Below are 11,138 nucleotides of genomic sequence, written 5' to 3' on the forward strand. Positions count from 1 at the left end.
AAATATGTGTTAAATATGAGCCACTCATATATTTAACACACAATTCGCGATGGTGTGGTGGCCCACACAGTTTCTCTGCATAAATCTTCACCGTTCAATTTAGTACACATTTTTCTGCATAAATCCTACCCGTTGAATGAGTCCGGCTCCTCTCCAATCCCTGGGGAATTGGAAGATCCTCCAATTCCAATTCAATGGTCAAGATTACCCTAGTAACTCAAGCCCCAAAGCTCATATGGTATTCTACGGGCACACAATTACTCCTCCAATATTTCTCAATTACATAAGTATCCTCCCTCCCCGTTTTTTGAACGGCGAAAAAAAATCATTAATTTTCGAAGTTGTTACAAAAAATTCATTAATTTTTTTGAACGGCGTCTTCTCTCCCCATTAAACCTGCCTCTGGAAAAAAAAAATTATATAGCTCATGAAGATTTTTTTCGATCGATATCATATAGCTCATGAGGATTTTTTTACTAATATATATTATATCAATAATTTTTTTTTCCTTTCGACATGGTTTTTTTTCGTTGATATTATCTTATTATGTAACTCATGAGATTTTTTTACTGATACAAGTGTATTTCCACGTGTGCTTCGCGTTGTGTCGTGTACTCATTGATGTAATTGTTCTCGTATGTAAGAAAGTTGAAATTAAGATTCAGCTATGAAAATTAAAAAGAAATCGTAAGAGTAAGTAATTAAACGTAAGATAATTTTTACAGAAAAAATATTTTAGAAGAAATGCAAAAAGAGTTTTTTGATTAATCCTGTGAATCTGCACATGTTATTAAAGTTATGAAATGAAATGAAATTTTACTAATGCTTGGAATCTGGTAAATTGGTGCTTGAAATGTGATAAATGATAATTGGGAATATTTGGGGAGTAATTGAGTGCCCGTAGAATACAGTATGTGTTTTGGAGTTGAAGATACTATGGTAATCTTGACTATTGAATTGGAATTGGAGGATTCTCCAATTTTCTATGGATTGGAGAGGAGCTGGACTCCCGTTGAATTGCTCAATATGGTTTCAGTCGAATTTTTGGTAATGAGGTTCAGTCATTATATTCAGTTATCTTAGACTATAATGACTGATCGGGTAAGGACATGCTAAAAGACTTGATTCTCGTTGATTGGGTGCACTATAAATGCTGATTCTTTCAGACATTATATCTAGTTTGGTAGTGATTTATGAAATTACCGGTGATTGGCGTTGATTGGGAGACAATCTATTATAATATATAAAGGGGAGCACCAGTAATTGGTATCTCTCCCCTATCATGTATTTCCCTTTCCTATAAATACCCTATTACAAAATCTATTTTAAAAACCTCTGTGGCACAACACTGTAGGGGCGCTAAAGTAAAAACGCATCACCAAGACCCCAAAAAAAACTGCCTCCCAACTGCCAACCCACGTTCGACACTCTCATTTCTCCTCAACTCCTCCCATTTCTTCATTTTCACCGGTACTTTTACAGAAAACTTTCACAGAAAAAGAAAGCTTTGAAGAGAGAGATTGGGAGACAAAAGAAAGAGAGGAAAAATTAATTGTTTTTGTTAGGACTTCATATTACTTTAGCCGCATCTGGGCAGCCCAAATGTCAAGAGTTTCCACAAAGGTGTAAAGTAAGTTTGTCCCTTCTGCTGTTAAATGTTTGTACCTTCTTTTCTGTTTGTGTTTGTGAATTTCATTGCTGCAAGTATTCGTGGATGTTTTTTCTTTTTCCCCTACAACAGATTTATTGGGTACCTTCTCTTCTGTTAAAAGATTCTATCATCGATGTTTTTTAGTGGACCATTCATAAAATGGAATAACAAGTACGTGGATGGAAGCATTATAGGTGTAGACTGATTGTATTGTTCGCTCTTTATCTCTGCGTACGAAGTTTTACTAGAGGCCAGGGCACACGCGATGAGTGTGCAAGTCAAATTTTCACAACATTTTTGAAAAAATGCTTCCCACTTATTGTTTGATCAAATTTTCACAAATGTTGTGAAAATCCGATTGGCACACGTATCGCGTGTGCCCCGGCCTCTAGTATGCTATAAATCGGGTAAGACAAATTGCTGTGATTGGGTGAACGAATTTTTGGTAACGATATTGGTAATAATATTCTCATTTCAGTTTTTGGTAATGAATTTTGGGTGAATGAATTTATCTCCCTCTCTCTCTCTCCCTAATCGTTTTGGTGAAGGAATTACTCTCTCTCACACTCTCCCTAATCGTTTTCTGAACAATTCCTCTTTCCAGTTCTCCCTGACTCTTGCCCTCTCTCCAGAGGTATGTCTCTTTGTTCTCTCCTTTTTTTTAAACAATTGTGACAACTGTGAATCGGAAAATTGGTTGTTTAGAAAATTAGTTCTTTGTTCTTTGGTGTGTTGTGCAAAGTCATGAGAGAAGTATGTGTTGGGAAAAATTTGGCAATAACAGAAATCCAGAGAACAGTTTCATTGATAACAGTCACAATTACAAGATTAAATCAAGTTACAAAAACAATAACAGTGGACAGAAAATAAAGACGAGATACAAACTGATTGAATGAAAATCAAACCGAGTCCTGTGTGATACCACAGTCTCCTTAAGAAAGATTCGCCGCCTACCGTCGGTGTTGTAGGTTCTTGTTCGGCGTCTTCCTCCCAGGGTTGGCTCGGCTAAACCGCAAGCCGTCGGAACACCGCCGTCGACCGCCTTGGCGAACTAACTACCGCCTGTCACTCTCTCTCAAAGAACAATATTCTGGAATTATTGGAAGGGCTGGAATTTTCTGATCATTCCTCCAAACGTGAGCCTCCTTTATATAGAGTGGAGGAGGAAGAAGGGGTGAATACAGCCATCAATTGCTGAAATGAATTCAGCCATTATGCTGCCATCAATTGCTTGGAGGTTACAAGAATAAAACAGCCATCAATTGCTGAATAAAACATCATCATGGCCATCATGGGGAGGAGTAATGCTGCGGGAGTTACGGCCACACACATCAATACGTCTATTGATTGTGGTGGTGCGTCCAGATACAACGAACCCGGGACTGGTTGCCTCGGAAGACCCTCCAAAATCCCGGTTTCATTCAACCGAAATTTCGTAAATTTCCAACAGTATGTTACTCCACTTCTTTTTTCCCCATGTTTTGAAATTTGATCAGTTGATTAGAAGAACAAACCAATTGGAAAAGGGAACAGGGAAACGTTCCCTACACCCCAAACGTTAACCCATTTTGGTTCCAGGTACTACTTTATATTTCTCTTTTTTAGAGGTTTTTTTTTTATGAAAAAATGATGTATGTCTCTATTTCTTTTTATGGCCTGCATCAATTCTTATGAAATGAGGTTAGTGTTGGATAGTAGCACGGTTTTCGTTCAGTCATTATAGATGACTGATTATGGACTAATACAATTGTCGATTGTTGATTACGAAAAGTTTAAACAAAAAATTAGTTTCTTATTCGGCAAGATTCTACCCGTTTTTATGGACCAATAGAATTGTCGATTGTTGACACCATTTGTTTGACTCCCTTGTGTGTGCCCAGAATTACAAGATGAATAGTGAGAATGAAATTAAGCTGGTTTCAGTGACTAAACAAGTGGATACGCATGAGGATGTTCAAGCTGTAGTCGAAGAGCAAAATATACAAATTAACCCACAGATTGGTAAGCATTCTAGCTACAAAGACTAAACTGTGATTTTTAGTCTACTTACATTGATAAAATTATGGTTTCAGTGAATGAGCAAGTAGAGACGCATGAAGATGCTAAAGTCGTAGTTGAAGAGCAAAATATCACTTTATTTATCGTGATCAAATTTATTCATTTGTGGTCTATTAAAATTTGTAGGATTGGAATGAAAAGAGAAGATACAACAAGACTACTTCGATGGGGATATCATTATAAGGTAAATTAGTTGTCGTTTTACTTCTCAAGTGCAGGATTTACATTCCTTGATAATTTATTTTGGCTTCAGGTTATTGCACGAAAAATAGTTAGCTTCATTGTAGGATTGGAATGAAAGAGAAGATACAACAACACTACTTCAATGGGGATATCATAATAAGGTAAATTAGTCGCCGTTTTACTTCTCAAGTGCAGGATTTATATTCCTTGATAATTTATTTTGGCTTCAGGTTATTGCAAGAAAAATAGTTAGCTTCCTTGATAATTTATTTTACGTACGGAAGTGATTAAGTTGGTGCTTTGAAGATGGAGGAGGGATCTTCATTGTACGAGTGGTTTTTTTTAGCAGTTTTGTTGATGTAATCTTGAATAACAACTCCCTAATTTAATATGACAATTTTGCATTTTCTTGGGTTTAAGCAGTTTTTTTTGTGAAGGTGCATGAAAGTTCTTCATTGTTTTATGTTAATGTTTTTGCATTAGTGACTTTTGGCACGAGCACAGTTGCACTCCTTAGATTTCAGACCTTCGAAAGTTGGACCATTTTCATAATTTGAATACACACTCCTCGATCAAGGAGAAAAAAAACACTCGATAATTTTCCGTTGTCACGGCTTGCCGTTGTTTACTTCTTTTTTTGACAGGTTGTACAACATTAAATTTTCTTGCTTGATGATTGAAATAGTATATGAGCTGAAGCGCCATCTATTTTTTTAGCAGATTGCATTGGCTAACTAGTAACAAATACCAAGTTGGTTGGAGCTTGAAGCTTAGAAAGTCTACAACTTTGTTATCAATGATTCAGTAGAAGTGGAATTATATTTTTATATTCAATTCAAGGGTTGATTATGTTTTGTCTTTTCTTCTTGATTTTAGAAAACTTGATGAATAAAAGCTAGATGTTGCTATATTATCATTAAATTTAATTAAAGCTTGATTTTTTTTAAGGACATAAATTGGATTTTGTGATTACAGTTGGGTTTTACCAATTGTTATCCGTAGTTTGTAGCGTGATCGAACTGGCTATGAATTTAAATGGCTGACGATAAGTGCCTTCAGGTACGGACCCAAGCGCTACAGCTATTCGTTTGTTAGTTTTTTTATGTACCGATTCAAGTAAACCAATGGATATACTTGGCCTTCAAAATTGGATATTAGTTGAATACCAATTTCGCAATTCCTAGTGTTCCTACAAATGGGATGTGTAGTGATATTTTTCCCCCCTGATATAGTGTTTTTTTCTTTATAATCCAGGACCTCTTCGTCAGTTTTTGCTCAACATCAAATGAGGCTATCGATTAGAGAGGAAAATGGAGGGATTGGATCCATTTTTGTAGTTCATTCTTTCTTATTCATTGTACGAGAGGAATTGAGCTTCAGCTCAACAAAAGTTAGAAAAGAGTCAAGAACGGCGCAACACATAATCTCAGGAGATCACACAAGGCCGGCACCACCTCAGTGGCCCTGTGTCAAGCTATCCTGGAGCAACTGTCCACCACCAAGTATGAAGTCATTCGAGTTGCTTTTTAAGGGATAAGGCTCCTCCGAACAGATGTGTATCTAAATAAAGTTTTTAATTGTTCGACGAGAGTGCTCGAACCTAGGTTTGATTTTTCACCTATAGATTTCAATGATGATTTAGGGAGCTCCGCATATGAAACGATTTTTTTACCGGAGTGACTCGAAATTCATTATGTAAACGATTTGGTTGTTCACCTACTTCCTAGAATCCATCTTCCCTCTAGCCACGCAGATAAACCTCTCATATCACCGGTGTCATTCACCAGTAAATCCCTTAACTTGTAATCCTTCCCCTCCAAACAGAGCCTTAAAGAACATGACATTCTCTTTTACTTCTACACTGTTAAAATATTTAAGTTGCCATACGTATTCCAGTTTAACATGTATGAGATGTCAGTGCACATTCACATTGACAAGTTCGCAAATAAAGTTCAGAGGAAAACCCAGAAAAGAGAGAGCAAGTAATCAAGATTTTAGAACAAGAATATGGTGAACATGCAATGAGAAAAAGATGTCACAGAACATAGGGACTTTCCCATGATCAGGCTCTATCAAATAAGAACAGAGACAGAAGCTAGCATATGCTTTGTTTTCGTGAAACAAAATCTGATTGAGACAAACACATATGTTCCAATTAAGAATCCAAGAAAATCTGGATTTGCCAAGCTCAACAAAAAGACCAGGACAGAGTGGAGGAGAGATTGTAGTGTAGTGAAGGGGTCATACCTGGTTAGTCTAGTGAACTCTTTCACACGGATGAGAAAGATAAACGATGGGACGGGTCAAAATAGTGAAGGTTGAAGGAGAAAGAAGACAAGCCTAGTAGTGTCTTGTTACTCTTGGACTTTTTTTGTTTTTTTGTTTTTTTGAAGGGGACTTCCTAAACGTTGCACCATTGTATTAAACTCTGCGGCCACCATATTAAAACTTGCGGCCACTGTATTAAAGTTTGCGGCCAATTGGGTAATTAAGTTGGGCATTTTGGACTTCATGGGCTTGATTGCTCAATTGGTCTCCTAAAGTTCTAGACTTGCTGGAGGAAACTTATGTAATTGACCCCGAGAACTAACAAGTGAATAACAGGAATGGGATAGCCTGTGCAATCTGCAAGACAAGTCCTTGACACTAGGGTGGTGCCAGCCAAGGCCTTCCCGACGACGAAGACAGAAAAGACAGTCTGCAGGTGTATGAGTTCAGCGTGCTTTGCATGTAACAGTGAACCGACCTTGGCTGTAATTGATGAGATTCAAATCCCTTGACTTGTGTCTACCAATGCTATCCCGTGATGAGTGATGAGTATAAGGGAATGATCTTGGGCTTCAGCTCAAGATATCATTTTTTTTAACGGCCTCAAGATATCAGTTAGGAAAGCACCCCACATGTGATCTCAACAAGTCGCACAGGGCCAGCACCACCTCGGTGGCCCTGTTTCAAGGACTTGTCTTACACATCACGCAGGTAATCTCAGAGTGACTGTCCATTTTCTAGTCCAATCAGGTATAACGTGATTTAAGTTGATTTTTAAGCAGTAAGGCTCCTTTGGATAGATGTGTATTCAAACAAAGGCTTTCATTATTCAACAAGAATCGCTCAAACCTCGGTGTGCGCGTGTGCAATTTTCGTGTGTCTGTAGACTAATTTTATATGAAATGACTGGTTTATAGGAGTGACTTCAAATTCATTATGTAAATGGTTAAACTTACATTTATACAGGATCCAAATAAAATAAACTAACATTTATACAGGATCCAAATAAAGTAAATCTCTACTTGACTACTTCCTGTAATCCATATTCCCTCTAGTTTCACAAGCCAAACTGCCAAACAGCTAAACCTCTTATGTCATCAGTCCACTGGCGAAACAAAACAAAGCAATTGCAATATAGATGGAAAAAACAAACAAACAAGCTACTAAAAAAACATACGGATCGATCGATCAAAGGAACCAACTTTCTTGAAACAAAAAAGAAAAAGATTACTAATAAAGATTGAGAAACCAAGCAAGCCCCCAAATCTGCGCGCCTCCTGGAAGACTCATCTACAAGCCAGAAACCACCATCTGCAAAAAATAAATGATTCAATCGCAAGCGTTTCTTATGATAAGAATTGATGGCGAACCCAGGACCACAAAACAAAGATATGTCAAAATCCAAACAAAATAATGGTGGTTTAAAAAAAAAGGACAGATCTAAATATCACCTCCTCCTCCTCCTCCTCGTCCTGGATCTTGAGATTTTTCAGACCTTCCTCAACGTTGGGCCTTCCCATCTTTTCCTCCTTGTTCTTGTGTATTTCATCAACAAATCTATTGATCATAATCTGGTAGTACAAGTCACAGTGTATTTTCGCATGATCTTCCTTATTCTCCTCCCTCCTCACCGTGATGTGGACGCCATGGGGCTCAGGATCGATATTACCTTTTTTTCTTATCTTCCAATCTTTCTCGGCTTGAGCCATCTCTTCGGTTGACACCACCGTTCCGTAATCGAAAAAGTCGCAATCTTCGTCCTCGTCCCAACAGTTGGGGTCGGGCTCGAAGTACTCGTCGTCCAAACCGTCTAGGTCTTCTTCAGTAAGCGGCTTTCGTATTGCGGGAGTGGGCCTCGGTAACCATATGCCCTTCCATGGCGATTCCATCGAGCTTTTGATCGGGAGGAGGAGGAGGAGAGCCTTTTTGTCTCCGGAGGGATGTCGGCTGTGTGGGCAAGTTCTATAACAGAACATATGGTCAAGAGGGAGTGTTTAAATAGAAGAAGAACCTCCTAGGCTTGGGGTTACCTTTTTAAAAAAAATAATAATAATAATAAAAATATAAATAAATACTACTACTATAAAAATTACTCCAATACTTTTTCACCGTTAACGCAAATCGTCCCTCAATATTGGCAATTCGGAAAGTCTAGCCTTGCCGCTGTTTTCTACGGCATGTTTGTACCGCACGCGTGTGGGACCCATTTTGGGTCTCATAAAAATATTTATAAATTTTAAAATAATATTTTATGGGACTCTGTAAAATATCAGCTCCAACGGATATCGATTGATATGTTTTCAAATTTTGTAGGGGTGAAACTGCTCAGTTTCACTCCTACGAAATAAGAAAACATGCCTACCAATATTCGTTGGAGCTGATTTTTATATGACCCTATAAAATATTATTATAAAATTTATGAATATTTTTTGTATTTTTGTGGGACCTAAAATGAGCCTCACACGCTCGCAGTACAAATATGCGGTAGAAAACATCAATAAGGGTATTACGGCTGTTTGCAATTTTTAGTTTTATAATGGGAAATGATTTTTCTATTTTCTTTTTTATTAATGTCACTCATTTTTTTGTCTTTTAGTGAAAAAAAACACACACAAAATTTTTTACAAAAAGATAAAGTGGCATTAATAAAAATGGGAGTGACAAAATCATTTCCCTTTACAATTTTCAAAATAAAATCCTAGTGTTATCCTTCTTTCCAAAACGAATGGTTTCCTAAATGATTGTATTTTGATGTTTCAAGAAATGATATAGTTTAGTTTCAAAATTTCTACCATTCATAAGATCTTCAGGCGTTTTTTTATACTCATTACCAAAAATTGAGAAATCATAAAAGGAATGAGTTGTTTAAGAAACCTATGAAGAATGATTTTTACACGTTTCTATTCTCATCTCTTGCTAATTACTAGCAAATCACTGGCACATTCCGTTAAAATTTACTAAAAAGGTTGTTTTTGTTTGGAAGTAATTCAAAAACTTACCTATTTGATATCAACGTCATCCTATATTTCTTTTGCCCAAAATGGAGTATGAATTTTGATCATAACAACTACTTCTATTTACATCTGAATTTATGAGGCCAATTATGCTATTTTGGAGTGTATCCACGCAATGTTGAACATGACTTGTTAGTAGCTTTTTTGAGCTTTCTCATGTTTAAAAAAAAATTCAATATACACTTTCGGCATCTATCACCAAAACGAAGTAGTATAATGATTTGGCTAATGCTGTTGGAACTTTATGGAGTAAGTTTTAAAAATTAAAAGAATATTTTATTAAAGAGACATCTCTTTGTTTAAAAGTGTGACCTTTTTATTTTATGAGAATAGACATGACTCTTGTGAAAAGGTATTTGTAATCCTATAAATAGGATGTCTTCCCACATTGTACTGTTTTGGAGGTCTTGAGTTTTCTTCTCTTTCTATTACTTTCTATATTTTATGGGCAATCCGATTCAGACTTGGCACTCCAGTCGTTCACCGACCGTGTTATGTGGAGACACCTTGTGAGATTTATGGGTTTTATCTTGGAGTCGTATTCAGCCGCTAGAACCTACACGAAGAGAAGCAAATATGACTTTAGGACAGCGAATGAAGCGCCTCTCATCTATCTCACAGGCTATTTTCTTAACTCTAATTATCTAATATATTTGCACAATTGGGATATGATGGTTAGCCGCGAACGGATGTCAAGTAATTTAGACACTCCATTTCGGAAACATACCTCATAATGGGACAGAGGGAGTGTGCTGCGCGGCCGCCGGCGCCGCCTTGCCGGCATCGGTTCGACGATCGGAGACGTCCACTGCGTAGAGCTCGTCAAATAGTACAGGTGTATGAATAATCAACCCGATCAAATATCGTTAAGTGTCTCATCGGAACACATATAATTCAAAAAGAATTACCTCATAATGCCAAGCAATTACCCATACCCATGAAAAATCACACTCATTGGGAAAAACTATTTACCCTTAGAAATATTAAGTTTAAACTTAAATCTTTCCAAAAGAGTTTCCCTTACAAGAATACATGTTTAATGGGCCCACCATTAAACTATAAACCCATATATTCTTTTGTTTTCCCACCAACGTGAATTTGAGGTCCACCCATACTTTAACCAAAAATCATATGATTTTTTTAAAATCTAGACCGTTGTGTGTGTTTTGTTACAAATTCAGGCGGTCCAGATGTGTTTGGATGGTCTAAATTTAAAAAAAAAAATTCAGGAAAAAGTTCAACTTTTCCGGATAAAAGTTTGAACGAATTCTGATCATTTGTTACAATAATAGAAGGATGGATGGAGATTGGTTGTGTTTGGTGTTTTGCACAACCGTTGTGCATGTAGCATTCTGATATTTGAAAAATGAAATAGCCCGACTATGGGTACACCACAATCCAGTGGTAGGGCGTGCACAGGTCCGAGGGGCCCAAACCACCCCCAATTTTAGAATTTTCTTAATAGTATCAAAGACCAGAGTAAATGAGCCATGATTTTCCAAATGAACACCTTATGTGGGACCTACCTCGGAGTCTCCACGATCAGAGCCACTCAATTGTGGTAGAGGTTGATCATGAATTCATTTTTGCTTGCCGTCCAATATGGGGTAGGGATTGTTCAATTTGACCGGCTCTCTAAAATATCTTTATTTTGTCTATATACCTTCAGAGTTGAATTTTACTTGCATAAAATTAATTAGAGGCCCAAAGCAGGCCAGAGGTTTTGTTAATTTCTATCCATGACCAATTAATCAGATGTCGTCTTGTATATCTACTTTTTTTTTTTGATCAGCTTGTATATCTACTTTAAGTCATCTTAATTGTTCATTGAAGGACTGATTCCTTAATTAGTTTGGCTTTTGAAGGTTTGAACTTTCGTATCCTCGAGGCTTCACAGTTTTGTCTGTCAACCAAACATGGTGCTGAGCCTTATTTTTTTGTCTAATAATAGGGTGTGTTCCACA

The 11,138-nt window shown here is 37.1% G+C and overlaps 1 protein-coding gene and 1 long non-coding RNA gene across 2 annotated transcripts; one reads left to right on the forward strand and one right to left on the reverse strand.

The window, feature by feature from the left end:
• Window positions 1-3,105: 3,105 nt before the first annotated feature.
• LOC131329844 (uncharacterized) lies at window positions 3,106-4,746 on the forward strand. Its single transcript, XR_009200870.1, has 3 exons — window positions 3,106-3,893; window positions 3,963-4,053; window positions 4,610-4,746. It is a non-coding gene; the product is annotated as an uncharacterized LOC131329844 (long non-coding RNA).
• A 2,330-nt stretch (window positions 4,747-7,076) lies between these two features.
• On the reverse strand, window positions 7,077-8,151 carry LOC131329842 (uncharacterized). Its single transcript, XM_058363239.1, has 2 exons — window positions 7,612-8,151; window positions 7,077-7,471 (listed from the first exon to the last, which is right to left on the reverse strand). The coding sequence occupies exons 1-2, from the start codon at window positions 8,134-8,136 to the stop codon at window positions 7,451-7,453; spliced, it is 546 nt and encodes a 181-aa protein (XP_058219222.1). The 5' UTR covers window positions 8,137-8,151; the 3' UTR covers window positions 7,077-7,450.
• Between the last annotated feature and the right edge of the window lie 2,987 nt (window positions 8,152-11,138).

The sequence above is a fragment of the Rhododendron vialii genome, chromosome 6a (assembly GCF_030253575.1).
Source record: "Rhododendron vialii isolate Sample 1 chromosome 6a, ASM3025357v1".
Taxonomy (NCBI): Eukaryota; Viridiplantae; Streptophyta; class Magnoliopsida; order Ericales; family Ericaceae; genus Rhododendron; species Rhododendron vialii.

Bases quoted from the DNA above. Each gene is read 5' to 3' on its own strand.
- LOC131329842 (XM_058363239.1), bottom strand. From the start codon at position 8,136: ATGTTCTGTTATAGAACTTGCCCACACAGCCGACATCCCTCCGGAGAC. The intron at 7,472-7,611 runs GTGATATTTAGA...TATTTTTTGCAG, and splicing joins ACGAGGAGGAGGAGGAGGAG to ATGGTGGTTTCTGGCTTGTA.